Below are 18,188 nucleotides of genomic sequence, written 5' to 3' on the forward strand. Positions count from 1 at the left end.
ATCATATTGCATATACTAGAAATGAAAAATTAAGTTATCTGCAGGATTCTACAGTCCTTTGTTACTCTGTACTATAAAATTCTATTGTTTTTCAGTAGAATTAATCTGGACATTCAAGGGTACAATTATCAAAATAGGAATACAAAAGGAAGTAAATGAGAAAATATAAAAGATTGATAGTGTTTTTTAGTTTTGGAGAAAAAATATTTAAAATAATAGAAAATATAAAAGTTGTTTTGTATTTTATATACTTATGTCAGAAATACTATTTATTCATCAAATACATATTTGACAATGAGTATAATGATGCATATTAAACTGCTTTTATATTTTCCAGTAGACACGCAGAGTTTTCCAGGACTTGCAAGATCCTTATCATATACCATTGCGTGAAGCTTAGTCACCTGCAAAGGCTAGCTGACTCCAAGTAGAGCTGTTCTTTCTTTCTGTGGTTTTTCCCTGCTTCAATAAAATCATGGGTTGCACCTACACGTTCGTAAGTAAGAAATCCTTCTTTTTCATCTTTTATAATTTCTTCTTTCAGCTTCTGAAATCTTTGCTTTTCCTCTTCATTAGGCCACTCATCTGACAAATCCAAACTGGACTGTAACAGTTCACTTAAGTTCAGCTTTTCAACAGGTGGCATTTCTATTGGAATTAAAGGGAGATTATTGTAATCCTATGTATCAATTAAATTAATTGTTTTTTAAGCAAAACACAGCGTTTAGATAGTGTCAGTCAATCAATCTAGTAGAAGTGGGATTCATTGATCTTTTCTTCTTATAATACATATTATATTCTCAAAGATTTGTCACAAGTTTAAAGCAATCTGTATTCTGGAAGAAACCAACAGTCTATTGATGAATGGGAGCAGAATAGTGTCTTCCTTTTGATTGATAATTTACGTATCTCAATTTGGTAAACTCTTCGCCCAGCTTTTTATCAATTCCACCATGCAGGAGCTGACTAAACTTACAATCATTTTTGTTAAGTGCTTAATGCTTCTGACCTACACCAAGTTTAAGAGCCACGTGTCCTCGACACCCTGCAGAAATCAAGTTCTCAGAGTAGCATCCATAGTCTTACTCACTGGAGGTCCCTTGTTGCCTTTACCATGGACACGTGCGACCCACAGAGCATGGCTCCGTATCACCGCCGGAGCCCCTGCCTCCTTCAGGGCTGACCCAAGACCCGTGCAACTGAACGGAGAGCCTACCACAGATGTCAGCAAGGTTTAAATACGGCCGTGTCAAATACACTGTACAAACGACAGTGAATTCTGAAACAGAGTAGGACACGAAAGCGGAAAATCCCAGCTTTGTACTGGGATCTCTCCTTTGAGGAAAAAAATAGAGTTGGAAATTAAGACACACATAATGCATGTACATACAAGGATTGAGTTAAGGCTGTATATAACCCTAGCTTTTTCTCTCCCTTCATTTTTCTGCAGCATTTATAGCCTGCCAATGTAGATTTGGGTATAAATAAGTATTACATGAACTGTGTATGACTGAATTAGAGTTCTCTGCATGATGAAAAGAAGTTAAAAATATGTTCCATGTATCAGAGGAAGTAAAAAGGCAAAGCAAACAGACACAATAATCATTAACATACTACAAGTGCCCAAATGCAATCTGTGAGTCAAAACAGGAAAGATCTTTTAACATAATCAATTTAAATATGTAATGTAATGACGAAAACCAAAGTACTGATGAAAGATTTGGCACATCTTGCATTTTATCCCAGCTGGCATCTCAGGTTAAACAAATTTAGCAGTATCTCAAATTACACCTTTACAGGTATTAATCTTCACACACAACTGAACTTGCATATTTACATGACGATGATTAATTCTAGGGTATATCTACGCTGCACTCCAAAGTACACAAACCACAGTTACCAATAAGTTATTAGGGTACCCGCAGAAGTGCCAAGCTCAGCAACAGTTGACCACCACAGAATTTATCCACCTTTTTGGGTAGGTCTGTACCCTAGACCTTCTGCCACCCAAACAATAACCACAACAGCTAAAGATATCGCAGGCCACCTTTGACCGCAGTGTTGAGAGATCATAAGATACACAAAGGTTTGGCGCTGTATAGACTCAGGAGGTTCCCTGAATCCTACAGCAGAAACACGCTGGATTTTATCTCCCTCTTCTCACATTTTAGAGAAAAAGCATTATTCCAAGGTACATTCTGTTATCCTCTCTGCATGAAGTATGTATATACTACTTCTTACACACTGCTCTCATCCAACATGAACAGATGGGCCATGTGGGAGGGAGCAAAAAACTTGCATATTACAGAAGGTTCCCAAACTTCATGTGCATGCCCACAGATTCTAAATATTCAAGTCCATGCGATTATTTTCCTTTAAATATACCACTATCTAAACTAACACTAAACATAACATAATTAAGTTACAACACTGTTCCAGAGCATAATTTATAATTGTTTTGTCATTCTAATCTATTGTGTTTGAATTAAGTAAAACAGAATGCAATCCCACATTCTTATGCAGACAAAAAGCAGAAAAAATGCTTTTGATTTGCTATTTTGAAGAACACTACCCAAAATCCTCAAAATTTTCAAGATTATGTACCACTGAAGGGGAGTTAAAAACCAAAATAAATAACTAGTGTTTCAAGTATATTACATGTTTATTTTCAAAGGAAGCATACAACAAATGCGCAAGGAAACTTGGAAAAACAGCTGTAATAGTCCACTTTACAATACAAACAACACACGCTACTCTGCTAATTTCCAAACAAAACTCTCACTTCACATACTAACTTGAAGAGTGATCAGCTGTAATTATTTCTAAATTGCTACTGCTAAGTATAGAAAGTGGTCTCTGAAAAATACTGGTTCACCTCATACAGACAGATTAAAAATAAAAAGCGGACAGCCTATTTTCATAGTCTGCACATCTTTAAAAACAACATCAAGAAAACCTCTTTCAGCTCATGACTGAGCTCCTAACACTACACTAGTGTTAGGAGTACAGTACATAAATATACTTAGCCAGATGTCCCTAAGATGAATACTTTCTTCTGTTCAGGGGTTTTACTTCTTTAGTCTAACCTAAAAAAGACATGCTTTTGTGACTACCCTAAATTTTTTACTGCAGGTAACAATTAAAAATGCTCAAAGATAAATTAATTTCCTAATTGTAAAGGGGAGAATACATATCAATAAGTACAGTACAAATGTGTACTCTACTGCACAGAAGTTTTGCTTCAGTTTTGCATGATTTGCTTACTAAAACTCCACCTGAATGCTAGAGAAAGCTTAGTTTAATTGGACTGAAGCATTCCAATGTATTTCAACCATGATAAGGATTTGTTACCAAAACACTTTGAAAGTCTGTAAAAGGCATAATTTTGAATATCCAAGAGCCACATTAGTTGTCATTGAAAATTAATGGTAAACGTTTGGCATTTTATTCCCACTCCCAAGTGTTTTTCCTATTTTGATTCTAAACGTTATTCTGCTGTTGATGGAAATACCACGTAAACACCTACACTTGGCATTAGGCCCATGTCCAGAAAAACAAACATTAGCCTCAACGGCGTTAAGCACAAGTGAAACTAAGAGCTTTTTTCCCTTTCATTTTAGTACTCTTTGTAAACGAATGTAGCATGATGCACCAGTAAACATGACAGATTCTGCAGAAGGTACAGCAAAAATAAGTTAGATGACTAGTGTATGTTCCTATATTAAAATGCTAGTATTTAACAAAAAAACCCCAAAACACTTAATGAAGCTCACCTGCTTCACAGGCCACTAATTATCTTCCTAGGAAGGGGACAGCTCTGATTTTTTTTCATAATGTTTAGCAATGGCCTGTTCTGATTCCTGTAGCATGGGCAATTCAGTGAAATACAGAACTTTGGGGTTCTAGCTCTATCATTATGACTACATTAAAAATTAAACTAGGACTGGACTTCTGAAACAGTAAAATATATTTAAGAGACCAATCTTGCATCTTAGAAGGTCTATTTTAATATATCACCGGTTTCCTTCCTGGAAGACTCTGTAAATTTTTCCAGGTGATGAATTGACACTAATTCTGATATGATGTGGCTTGAGGCAGGTATCAGGAACCTTTCGTGCAGCCAGGTGCTGGGCTTGCTTCCTGGCGCACCTCTGCCAGTTACCTTCCTTCTTGACCGTCGTGGTTTAACCCCAGCCAGCAACTCAGCACCACGCAGCCGCTTCCCCCTCCCCTCTCCCAGTGGGGTGGGGAGGAGGATCGGGAAACAAAAAGTAAAACTCATGAGTTAAGAACAGTGTAATAAAGTAAAATAAAATATACTACTACTACTACTACAATAATAATTGCAATGAAAAGGAATATAACAACAAAAAAAAAAGAGAAATAACACCCAAGAAAAGGCAAGGGATGCACAATGCAGTTGCTCACCACCCGCTGACCGATGCCCCAGCAGCGATCCGCCCCTCCCGGCCAACTCCCCCCCATTTATATACTGGGCATGACGTTCCATGGTATGGAAGAGCCCTTTGGCTAGTTGGGGTCAGCTGCCCTGGCCATGCTCCCTCCCAGCTTCTTGCACACCTGCTTGCTGGCAGAGCATGGGAAACTGAAAAATCCTTGGTTTAAGATAAGCGCTACTTAGCAACAACTAAAACATCGGAGTGTTATCAACATTATTCTCACACTAAATCCAAAACACAGCACTGTACCAGCTACTAGGAAGAAAATTAACTCTGTCCCAGCCAAAACCAAGACATTGACCTATAATAGTTCTCATCTAGCATGATCCTTGCTTGAGGAGGTATCAAAATCAGTGGGAAGCTAACAGAATTTGTGGTCTGAAACAAACCTTGATTTAGGTCTTCTGAGAAAACAGTTTAACTTGCCAACCCACTGAGCTACTTAACTTCTCTAATATGTCATGGGAATCTGTCTGCAGATTGCACAGAAAGAAGTTCTCCTGCAAGTATAAAAGCCAAGCTAGGAGGATAACACAGATGGAATCTTAATCTGTAACTTCACTTGAGATCCTGACAACTTAAAATGTTAAGTAAGCAGATTTTTACATATTATGCATGCTAAAATAAATGTCCACTAATATGGTAAACACAATATAAACATTAAGCACTAGTAACGCAGATAAAACTTGTCTATATAAAAAAAATGCACTGCTCGCTCTCAAGTCATGCTAAAACATGGTGAAATTTGAAGATAAATAGGGGTAATTAAGCAACACTACTGGGATATAATTTGTCTCAAAACAAGAATTATAAACAAGGTCTTAAAACATGAAGACAATAATCATGTGAAGTTCTGGAAATGCACATGGTTCCCTTTATTGACACCATACATGGAATTTAGATTAATAAAAAAAATAGTCATTATCTTTACATCAGTATTTTGACTTCATTTTCAGTATCATGGTATTTTGAGCTGATATTTTTATATTTCACCATATTGCTTAGCATTTTAAGTGGCTCATTCATACTCTGAATTTACTGCGTTCCCTTTGAGGATATCACGTTTTAACACCCCTCAATCCAGTCTGATACTAATGGTATCCACAGTAATTAGACTTCATTACAGGAAAGCTTAAGTATGAGAAGAGGTCTTCTATGGGAATAAGCCCAGTATTTCTATTATTAATGACTTCTGGAATCTATCAGACCATAAATAATGCAAATTACGTTGCATCTTTTCCTCTCTGCTGACAACTTATAAATTTACATTAGGAGTGTAAAATTAAGAACTGCAATACTGTGGAAAAAAAAGAGAAAGTGTGATAAAGAGCAAATTGTTCTTGTCTTCAAAGAATGTGAGCTCAAACACAATATGAAAACACAGAAAACACTATCCGGCTTCTGGTATGTGGATGAACAATATCAAGCAGCTTGTAAAAATTAGTTACGGTGTACAGTGTATTTATAGTGCGCTAAATTTTTAAGAAGTAGGTCTGTGCTTCAGATTGTATACAAATTTGATAATTATGTCCCCACCTTCCTTATGACACACAGGCAGACAGAAGGAACTTCCTCCATACGTATTTTCATCTTCCTTTTGCCTTGTGCCCAAGGCCGAGCAGACTGGTGACAGAGTAAGCAGAACGCTGGTTCTGCAACCCGCCTGCAGCTGCCTGACCAGCCGTGCCTCGTCACCGCAGCCCTCCTTCCCGGAGGCTACGGGAGGACGCAGACTGGCACTGCACACGCTAAGAGGAGGCCATTATCCGCAGCCCTCGGCAGCCTCCAGCACCTGCACTGGCCCTCTGGGCCCCACTGCAGCAGCATCGCCTATTTCTCCTTTCCCACCAGGCCTCTGACCGTGTCACTGGAGGCACTTTGATTAGCATGACTTTTTGGGTTTGACATCCGTGGGAGGCTGTCACTCATCTCCTTAGTGTCTGCAGCAGTCTAAGTATCTGAACAAGACTTATGTCCTGAAATAGAAGCTACACTGATCCATCTGTAATTTTACTGGCTCCACCTTTTTTCTGTAAGCCAGGTACTATATTTCCATTTTTTCCCCACAGTCTTCTGCTAATTAAGTGTCCTCTTTCATTTCCCTAATATCTCAGTTTCCCCTATATCCCCTATAAAATGCCATCTACCTGTATGCTTATCCTCTACTCTTCTCATGAAGTGCCTAGCATGCACACTAGCCATTTTTCACCTTAATGAAACAGCCCAACCTTCTCTTCATGCTTCTTCTCTGCTGAAAACTTTGTCTTCTGTTTCTCTAACCACATCACACGTAATTAAGACTTCCTCTTATACAAATACAACCTCTTCTTCCCTTAGGGGTTTAAGGGTCACGGTTTGATTTCTTTATCACAATATTGAAGCATTTCTTTTTCCTCACTTATCCTAGCCGGCAATATCCCTTTCAGATGCAAAGCTGGATGACACCCATTAGTGAAACAGCCCACAAGGAAAGCATCCCTTGGTTCACATTTTTTTCAAAACAAATTACAGTAAATGCACACAAATACATCTCCAACATACCTGAAGCGGTTGGCTCCGTACAGAGCAGTTTTCCATTCCCAGAATCCCGGAGAAAGCACAGGATGGATTTTAATCCCTTTTGTATGACATCTTTAGGTGGAAATTCAAGGGGACAGTGTCTCAGATTCAAGGCTGTCAACGAAGTTAAGTTTCCTGTGAAAAAGATGTAATTTAGCAAACACAGAATCATAGAACAGCCCAGGCTAGGAGGGATCTTGAAAGATCATCGGGCTCAACCTTTCAACATCTTGAAAGATGGGCAAGTTTTCACATATATATAGCAGTTGAGTCAAAGTGTATTTACTATGTTTATGATTTCTATGATAATTACCATTATTACATATGCAGGTACTATATACTACCTTAAACTATTTATTTGGCCAAGTCCAGTGATTTTTAGTTTGCTGGTTTTAGAGCTACAAATAACTGATACTTTTACATATGCATAGTATCACTAATACTGTAATACCTAAGATTATTCCCGAATTCCTGATAGGCTATATTTCTCTTTCCACATCTCAGGCTATTCTGGACAGACTAGACTGAATTACATTGAAATGTTTGCTTTCTCCTTGAAGGTAACTCCTCAGAACGTTAAAGTTGTTGATTTGCTATGCTTAACTAAGGCCACCTTCAGACTGAGGCTTCTGTGAAAAAATAAGTCAGAGTTGAAACCCAGTTCCAGAGTTTGCACCAGATGTATACAGAACCAAACAAACATGTATTTTATCACTTCATATACTTTTTAATTGAAACTCAAAACTATCATCTCTTCTGTGAAGCACTTCTGCCTCTTCCCAGCATGGGAACACATCCCTGAGCTGAGCCAGGGATGCAGCATGCATGTACTCTGCCCCTCGATGACTTCAGACATTTTCTATTTTGGTTTCTGAGATGTTTCACATGAATTCGTATAAAAGAGACTCTGTCATTCTTGTTGTCATTGTTTGCATGCTCTTTCTTCTTTTATGTTTTTTTTCCCTTATATCCTCCTGTTGCTTAATAGCGTTGCAATATTTTCATGGTTTATTTGTTTTTTTAAATTTTTAACTATTTAATTTCTCTAAGCAAATTGTTCACCCCATTCAAAATTAGTCTAGACAAAATGAACTTTCTCACAACAGCTCAGCTAACCAGTACAATCCCCCAGCTGCTGTTCTTGTGCTTCTACTCATGAATGAATGGAATTTGGGGTGTTGATAAATCAGTTTTTTACCCTACATTAATTTTTTCATATGAAAGGAATTAAAGATTTTTAATTAAAAAGTTTTCCTTCTTTTCTTTCTAGTGCATTGTTCTGATTTTCTATTTCTGAAATCATTGGGTCTATATCACTTCTCACTCCCAGCCTCACCGTTAGCTATTCTTGCCCAAGAAAACAAAGGCCCACCATCTCTTGATGACAAACAAGAGAGGGACATAAATCTTTAGCCTCCCAAGGGCTAATGAGTTCATGCATCTCGCAGGCCTGCTGCAGCCTCCTACTCATCTCATAAGCAAAAGTACATGCAGCACAGGTTACACACGTAAAAAGATGACGACCAGCAGGGTAGAAGTCATCTGTCATGTTCTGCTTACTGTCTGGTGAAATGAGAACAAAGTGCAAAATATGCACAATCCATTTCAGAAATCAGATTTATACTGATTATTTATAAATATTTATAAATTATGTTTCATAGAAGTAAAATAAAATTAGCAATTTTCCCTTCCTAACTAGATTTGCAGAATTAAATAATACTTTTGGTCAGTTCTGATTCAAACAAAAGCACAACAGTTGAAATCTGTTAAATCTTTCAAAAAAAATAAATGTACCAAGTCTCTAAAAGAAAGGTAATACCGTATTTTGTCCTGACATTTATTTTATTTTGACATACGGTTTATAATAATGTATTTAGGAAGTGCAGCATTGAAAACCACATAGACAATCTCAATCTAGTCAATCAGAATATATTTTTCATATTGTATTACTGGAGTCACACTTTAAATCTCCATTCACAGCTTGACTGTACAGTCTAATCTGCCTCACTTTCTACAGGTTGACTGCTTAAAATTCTGACTGTGTCTATCTGCTTTACTCATTACAGTATAAAATAGTGTATTTGCTCTTTTAAAATGTTTTTGTAAAACCTTACTTGAAGAAATGACAAATACATTACTAATATCACAGCTATTTAACTTTAAATTACCAGTAATTAAAGCTGAAAGGAATGTTACAAAACAAATTTTACAATGTGATTAACAACTCCATTTGACATTACTTTTCTAGAAATGTCAACTACAGCAATATTGACAAAGAACGCTTAAAAAGAAAAAATAAAAACCAGTATGAGAGCAATGGAAGGCAATGAGCAGCTGAAGTACTAGGGTTCTCCGGGAAGCCGGGGAGTGCAAAGGAGTTTTTCCAAGCATCACGATGGGGACAACTGATGGATCCTTCTGGGTCCATTCTCTTGGAAGAGAGACTTGAGACCCAAGCGCAAATGGATTCTTCACATCAAGGAGATAGTACGTACAACCTGCTACATGTAAAACTATACCACAGCTACACCGAGAATTTACTGCGACATCCTATTACCGCCATGGAATGCAGATTTGTTCCAATTTCACTGAAATGGAGAAAAAATGCATCTAAAACTTATTCCTTTTCAATTACATTCTGATTTTTCATTTTTTATCTGGTTTTTTTTTTTTTGACCAGCCACAGGTCAGAGCTGTCTGATAACTTATCAGTAATTTAAGAAAAATTGAGTTTTGCCATCCCAACACTAACAAAGTTACTTAGTTGAGAGTTAAGGAAAATTCAGCTCAAATCTCAAAACCATTAAAAACTTATTTTTTTCTTCACAGACCATAGCTAGAACTCTCAAATTTTGATCAGAATTATTACTCTGAGGTCTGCTAAAGTTGAACTCAAACTGAGAACCAATGAAAACCAGAACTGTCTGAATCATTATTCTGAAATTGCACTCAAATTGCAACTGAGGTGATTTAGAGAAACTGAACAGGAACAGGACTGAAAAATTATTTGTTGAAATCCCTGGGGAAACATTTAGATGAAAATTTAACTGCACCGCATATGTACCACATGCTGGCTGCAAAACAGACATATTGTTGTTTTACTGTAAGTTAAGTTTATGAGGGAACAACGCGGAATCAGCCTGCCAGCGTCTCACAGAAGGACAAGAGTTCTGAGGAGAGTCAGAAAAGAGGAATTACCCGGTACCACAGATCAATGGAAATACCCCAGGCAGACAAACTGGGCCCCCCCCCAAGGCACAAAGGAAGAATTACTTGACTACAAACTAAAAATACAACAGACCAGCAGTGCTGTATACATAATTATGTTACAGAGTAACAGAAGTGCATAAAATTGGAAATCCATGTTTATTGCACAGAGACTAAATATGCTGTTGTGTCATTATTGCTGTTGGTTTTGTGAAGAAATATATCCACAGAGCTCCCACGCGACTATATCTGTCAAACAAGCAAGCATTCCCAATGCTCTAAACAATCATATTGATTGTTGTCAATATGGCATTGATGACAGGGAATGCTGACGTTTGGAGGTTTAGCAAATTGACTGTATTCTAACAATTTAAAACCAAAAGTTTGCTCAGTGAGCTACAGTTACCAGAATGCCTTTTTATACAGTCATGATTCATGAATTAGAAAATTACTTCAAATAATCATAAAATATAAATGCAGAAAGGAAGAGCTACATTATTAACAAGAAGAAATGGCTTTGAAAATGCACCTTGTAAAGAACTATTTGGGAATACAATTAGATTTTAAATAGTTTAGTATGAAGAAATTGAATCTATTTTTAAACAGAAATGATCAAAATGAATCACACAGATGACTTCAGTATTGGAAAAAATGAAATCTCTTTTTTTATCTTGCTGAAAACCACTCAGGTTTGAACATGATTTGAATGTAGTGGGGGAGTTACACAGGACATGCAGCTACAGCTCATGCTGCATGATGCGGCAGTGTGCACCGACTTCACTTGCACGCCTGGGAGGATGGCAAATTGGCACTTTACCTTTCAGCATCCTTTTCAAAATAATTTACTTAAATTCTAAACTGCATCACCTACTGAGATTCCTCATGTTTTAGAATTGCTCCTAAATGATTCTAAGGAACACTTAGGTAGATGCAGCAATAAAATTATCTAGCTCCTATGCAATGCTTTCTTCAGTAGGCTTGAAGCATTTTATAACAGTATTGTCATCCCCATTTTACAGCAGAGGAGACTGAGGCGTGGGCAGTCCAGTGACTTATCCGAAGCCAGGTATGTCTCCTGATTTCTCCAGCAAGCCACTGGCAGTCCTGGAAACAGAAGGCATATATCCCAAGTTCCCCACAACACAAGCATGCAGTACACTGGAGTTTGAGATCATTTTTTGAAACATGTTGGCTGGCAATGAATTTTTCATCTTTGATAATTAAATTCAGAACACATGATAATTCTACACAAATCACATGAACCAGTATAAACGCTCTAGGAACAGCCACAGGTGAATAACAAAACTGTTTTGTTACCATTCAGACTTCTACTCCCCTTCCAAAGATTTTTTATTCATTGAACAGGTAGCTTTAACAAAAACAAACAAACAAAAAAGTTCAATGAACGAAGGCAAACATGGCAAATTCATTCCAGACCTAGGTGAAAAACACCCCCAAGAAATGAAGACTAACAGCTGGGATAGAGTCATCATGGATCATCCTCCAAATTCATCTCAGTTTACATTACAAACTTTTTGTTGCTGTTGACAACACCAGCATCATACAACTGGTATTCTACATACTACAAAAAGAGAATACAAAGAATCACGGAACAGCCACTGCAGGACGGTAACTCAAATTTAAGTTAGTGCTGATGCTGTCAGCATTAGCTCCTACTCTGTTTCTTGATATCGGTGGTTATGACGGCAAGTGTACAGACAAGAGAGCAATAGGGAAGGGTAGGAGGAAGAGCGGGCTGGGAATTAGCTCATGAAACATGATTTTGTCAGAAAAAGCTGTCTTGTCAAAACATGAGTGTTTTGTAAAAATATACTAGATTTTGCGAACCCCACACAACGTCAAAGCACAATTCCCAGGTTTTCTCCCAGCTTACCAGCTGGACTGCCTGGTAATCTCCTCAGGTTCCCGTGACCAGAGAAGCCTGCGAAGCACGCTGCCTGGGACATGCAGGGGACTTGGAAGTCCTGACAAGCACAGCTCCACCGCAGGGAAATGAAAAGCCTTTAGTAACCCGGATTAAGGCAATCCTTACATTACATCTACCATCCTCTAGCTAAGGTTCAAATCACTGTGCCGGTCCAAGCCTCACATTGTCCACTACATAAGAAGTCAAGTCTGAAGCAGCTCAGCTGCTGTGGGGCAGAGGGAGGCACGGTTCTGCAAATCCTGTGTGTATATATATACACACATACACACACATATCTGTATTATTACACAGTGGCAACTGTGGTATATACGACTACTAGGTGGCAATGCCACGGACATACAGGCTCTGTCAAGGAAACAGGTCATCCAAAGTAAGGCATACAGTAGGACAGCATCACCCTAGCACAACAATCCTGCCAGCCTTATCCAGGATCCTTGCGACTGTTAAAAATACTGAAGCGGATGTGTGCAAGTGATTAAGGCAAACACTGCTGAAAGTCCTGCTAGCAGAGCTGGCAGAGCAGACCAGCCTGGCTTGGGCCACCCCTCCTCAGTCAGGGTATCACTGCACCACTCGCTAATGAGCACATACACGGCTTTGGGAAGCCTGGCCTCTACAAATGCCTCCAGCCATCTGTCATCACTGCGCTGCTGCCCAACAAAACCTGCCCTGAAAAGCCTGCAGCGCTCTTTACCAATTGCTGTGGCTTGAACAAAACCTCCAACACAGCAGGAATGCTGGCATTCTTTTTTTGGTACCTATCATCCACAGAGCCAGGAGGAATGGATAAATGTCACATATGGTAGGAATTCCCTCATCTCAATACCAATCTGGGAAACCTTTAACTATCAAAGTACTACAGTAGAAGAGAGTCCTGATCTAGGATCTGTCCAGAAAACGGCATCGCATGAAACAAGTTTTACTGCAGAAAGGCCAGCACACCAGTGTCCCATTCTACTTGAGAGACACAAGGATGTTTAAATCAGCAAATAGTACTTTTTTTACTCAGTCACTGCTCAGCTCAGGGTAGAAAGAGCAGAGTTATTCCAGGAACAGGCTGCCTCGAGTGAAGCAGGAATGGAACAACGGGTGCCCTCTGTCCTTCCCCTGCCTGGGCTACCAGCCATTCCTCTCCAGCAGCCGGACGGGCAACAGCAGGGCTGCAGAGGTCACCAAGTCCAGCTCCAGTTTGAGGCAACTTCCCTGTGCTCTTATATGCTTTGATCCCCTGTTCAAAACTGTCCCTCAAATAATTCTGTGGAGTCTAGATACGACTCCACAGGAATAAGCCCTGCTTCAGGATGCAGCTAAAAGCTAACTAGTACAGCAGAGTTGGGACCGCGTGTGAATTGTGTCTGAGTAAACAGCAGCTGATCTGCAGCGGTCAGTTGGTTTTTTCTTCCCTACGCAGGTATGAAGACACCATCAGGTCAACCGGCGCACAGCATGCCTGCACCCTCCGGCACGTTGGCTGGGAATGATTTCAGCACAGAGCCGAGAAAGGCCAGAGGGGATTCTGGCCTGACCGGGGAGGATGAGCTGGCCCGAAGCCCGTGGGTAGCAGGCCTGAAGAAAGCAGGGTCCTAGAGAGCTGAAGGGTGCCAGGTCTGCGTGGAAGACCCTGGTGCTGGAAGCCTCAAAAAGGGACCAGTTCAGACTGCCCCAGAATAACTGATAGGTGTAAAGCAAGAGGGTCAGTATCGCATGGTACAGGAATGCTGCGAGGTAAGGGCATTTACTGCTCTGCCTGGTTGCTTTCTTAGTGCACTGCCCAAGGAGCAGGAGGGACCACACTTGCACAGCATTAAGTATGAATAGCAAAGCTTTGTTAAAACAACAGAAAACGTAGTAGTGCTTAGGAACATTCTTGGGCCTTAGACTACAACTGCATCACTAAACAGTCGGCTCGGTCCTCGAGATGCACGTCTGCCTGTACCAGCCAGGCCTCTCCAGGGAATTCCTGCGCGTGGCCTGGAAACTACCACGCTCCAGATCCGCTCCCAGGGGAGTTCTGCATGCTACCACACCCTGCTTGGGACAAAAACAGTGTAATTGTACAGGAACGGGTCATTTTGTGCCAGCTGGCCTCAGCACCTGGGGACATTGCTGGGCACATTTTATTTGCTAGCAGAGACATCATCTCAGGGACAGAGACAGGTAAAATACTTTATATAGAGAGTACTGGAAGGCAAAAACGAATAAAATGGAGTCCAACGGAGCACGGTCCATCATAAGCAGCTGCAAAAATGCATACCAAAGTGCTGTCTGAACATCAGCTATGTAAGCAGAAGGAAGCTAGGCCTAACTGAAAATCTCCAACTGAAATATTCTATTCTATTCTAACTGTGTGGCCATCCCCAGGTCAAGCCATTTTCGGTGACACAAGTCCAGACTCTAGATGTAGCTTTGGAGGTTAGTCTCCCAGTACTACAGCAAGACACCTTACAGCTCAGACATCAAGTACGGATAAAAAACCCCCAACACTTATGCTGTGAGGACTCCGAGAGCCCAAGGAGTCCCGACTGGACCATCCCAGGAATCCATGCAACCTGTTCTGTTTTCCTTAGGAACACTGGATTTGGAAATATTTGGTATTCCAAAGTAGTAACTGCTACTGCAAAAACAGTCAGTAAAATGAAGTGACAAACTGCAAAGACATCCTTAAGTGTAAGAAACTGCTGTAGAAGTTCTCAGCTCTAATCACGTTTACTTATTTATGTCTTACTATGCAGATGCCTGAGATGTCTGACATCCGAGACATGTTTTTTACTTCAGCCTTACTCAGAGAAACAATATTGAACATTTCTGACCAGAACACTACAGACATTTTAATAAAATTTGCCCCTCTCATCAATTAAGGCAATCATTATAAATAACGCAAGTAATTTTTTCCTCTCTCATAGCAGATGTCTGTTGTAAATTAAAACCATTCTTTAGATAAATACCGAAGTATTTTAAAGTCTAACCTCAGAATTAAACATTAAGAGCCAAAAAATGTCTATGATATCTTCATAAAAGAAGTGAGTACTTACCAAGCTCTGTGGGTAGCTCTTTTATAGGATTCCTTTCTAAAAGCAGAGTTTTCAATTGCCTTTACAATAAAACAGAAAATAGTAGCAACTGTAAGAGCAAAGTTCATTTAATTAAATAGAAACACAAGAATATTTTTCCTTCTTAATTTTTTTCTTCCTTTTCTTTCCTACTACAGAAAGGACCCCACAAGGCAAATCCACACTTCTCCATTGCTAACATCAGTGCTGGAAAATAGCACACCCCAAAGCTTTCTGGTATGACAATCTGAAGTTCGCATTTATGCCCATTTATTATATACTACTTAAATATTTAGTATTTGATCTTTCTTTGCAAAGCCTGCTTGTCACTTTAAAGTCTGATACTGACTGTTCCAATTATAAACACATCATTTTCAGTTGTTGTTTATAATTTTGCTGAGCTTCAACTGTCTGGGTTAACTGCGTTCCTCAGGCTAAATTTGAGCCAAAACTGCTCAGCCATTTTTGATAATGAGATTAGAAAGAATTATGCCCTAATTGTATTTAATTTCGTCAACTTTTTTTGAAAAGCTCTAGTGTTCCTATTCTTGGAAGCAGCCTAGAAGCTTGGCATGGGTCACATATGACATTTACGGCATTTATGTCACATATAAGATAATATTTTTTTCATATATCAAAAAATCTGTTAATATTTAGACAAATCCTAAGCTTCTGAAAAAAATACCATTACGCCCATGCTCAGAAAACAATTGATATTGCTTAGCAAGTAAAATGCCCAGAGTTGCTGTATATACTGTTGTTTGGAGCATCTCTGATGGGAACCCGTGGGGTTTCTGTGCGTTTAGGATACAGGGACACTTCATCCAAATGCAGGGCGATTGTCTCTTTTTCCCCTTGTAACACACAGCCGGTGACCCCCAGGCAGCTGTGGAATGGAGACTATACAGAAACCATACTTTACCTATATCCTAATTTTTGACTGCTTCATTCTGCCATTTTAATAGCATTCTTTTAAATAGTTTTTAATATCCAGCAACATATCAGATCAAATGATATTCTATAGACAAGGTGCTGTCCATACCATAAATGAAAACTCATCCTAACGGAAGAGTTAATGGGCTTTTATTTACTAGCGTTGCAATTTGACTTGTTTACTGTTAAAATTCAACAAAACAAACAAGAAGAAAGCTTGGTAGTTTCTGTCATAATATTTCTTTACCTCCAGGAAAGAAAAACAAACCAAACATTTTGGCAGCTGCTCAACACCGGATTAACATTTGTGGCAATATTTTAAGACATTTCAATTTAGTCAAAAAATGAAAGCACCGTATTCAGGTTCGCATTTTTGAAGCTGAGTATTCAATTGCATTTAAAGCACAAAACTAAGTGAAAGCCACAGGAGATTCCAGACTCCGAAACCCCAATTCCCCTGCGGTTTGACGCACCACGGTATGCCGGGGCAACCCCACTGCCTCGGAACCCCTCGGCATTTATGGCCCTGCGCACGGAGAGCCGAGGCCCTGTGCCACGGCAAATGCTCGTTCTTGCCAGCTCTTGCCTGAATGCAAGCTTTGCAGCACCGATGATGTGGAACATGCCCTTGGGCTGATCCCTGCCCAGCCATACATCCAGATCTCGCAGAGATTTCTAGAGAGAGAAGTGTCAGAGTGGTACTTTCCCTCCCTGCACACCAGGCTAGACACCGTTTCCACAACTGAGGCGATGTTTTTGTTTGACGTGGAGAAACTCTAATCTTGACTTGACCTGGAGAAACTCTAATCAGAATATCTATTGAAATCAGTGAAAAGATTCATGAACAACTTGAATGGTCAATGGATCGGGCCCCAAACTAACACAATGTTTCAATGAGTCTCTGCTTTTGATGAAAACTATACTTTCGGCTGTTTCCAGAAAAGGATACCCAAAGAATTTCCAAACATCTCAAAATACAGCTTACGCTCCAACATGTAATAAGGATAAAATGAAACTAAGTAATATTCAGTGAATATTTCTGATGGGCATTTTCTAAAAGCTGAGCTGCTGTTTGAAGTCAGTGGAAAAATACAAACAAGATAAAGCACAACTGCCACAGTATTTTTGAGGAAAATGCACAAAGAGAATGTCTTAATCTCAAAGGATTTCAACCAGTCATACAATAACAATCACATAATTCACAAACCATATTAAAATACTATCAGTCCTGTCCAATTTAAAAATAATTTATGAAAGCTGTATTTAAAAGATTTGAAAACATCATTAAACTTGACAGCTTTCAGCTATTTTTAGAGGCATAACCTTCATTTACTGTATTTTTCTAATCACAATTTGAATATATAATGATTCACAAACAAGTGATCTTAATATACCTTTAAGCACCTTATTTCAATCACAAGATGCCACAAAGTTGGGTTTTTTTGGTTGGGTTTTTTTTTTTTTTAAATTCTGTAGCATTTATCATTCAAGGGTTGCCTCCTTTTCCTCCTTACTCACTCTTCACAGAAAGGCTTCTTTTAGAACCACAACAGCAAGCAAACTGCCCTGTGTTGGTCTTTTTTTTCTTTGCAGTAACAAAATAATTTCTTTGTTCCTGTTTATTACCATATATTGTCATTTGTGGTCTTCCGCTTCTAGAGGGAGAAGTGAGGAATTGTCCAAGGACAATGAAAAAACTGGTGAGAAGTTAAGTTTTGGCGATCACGGCAACGTGACAGCAAGCGCACTTTTCAGGGTCACAGCAACATGGCGTACTTTCTTCCTCGCACACTCCATCTGAATCAGTGACAGCCAATTAATCCTTCCAACAGTTAATACTGTGTCAGACAACCATCAAAACCAGATTAATGGGTAACATTCTTTGACTAAACCGTCCTTGATTGTCACTCAGGAGTGACACAAGGTTTGTAACTGCGGGTCCCTGTTTTCACCTCACCTACCACACTGTAAGAATAGTTACCTACAGTCAGTAAAATGGAAATGGTGCAGAACTTAGATGAAAAGACTAAC

The 18,188-nt window shown here is 39.2% G+C and overlaps 1 protein-coding gene across 1 annotated transcript in view; it reads right to left on the reverse strand.

The window, feature by feature from the left end:
* LRRC27 (leucine rich repeat containing 27) overlaps window positions 1-18,188 on the reverse strand; it is a 34,817-nt gene that overhangs the window by 14,773 nt on the left and 1,856 nt on the right. The window contains exons 4-6 of the mRNA XM_050899433.1: window positions 15,207-15,265; window positions 7,002-7,154; window positions 405-648 (exon numbers count right to left, since the gene is read on the reverse strand). Of these exons, the coding sequence (XP_050755390.1) occupies window positions 405-648; window positions 7,002-7,154; window positions 15,207-15,265 (456 nt within the window). The remainder of the gene's footprint in view (window positions 1-404; window positions 649-7,001; window positions 7,155-15,206; window positions 15,266-18,188) is intronic.

Source organism: Gymnogyps californianus, chromosome 6 (genome assembly GCF_018139145.2).
Source record: "Gymnogyps californianus isolate 813 chromosome 6, ASM1813914v2, whole genome shotgun sequence".
Lineage (NCBI taxonomy): Eukaryota > Metazoa > Chordata > Aves > Accipitriformes > Cathartidae > Gymnogyps > Gymnogyps californianus.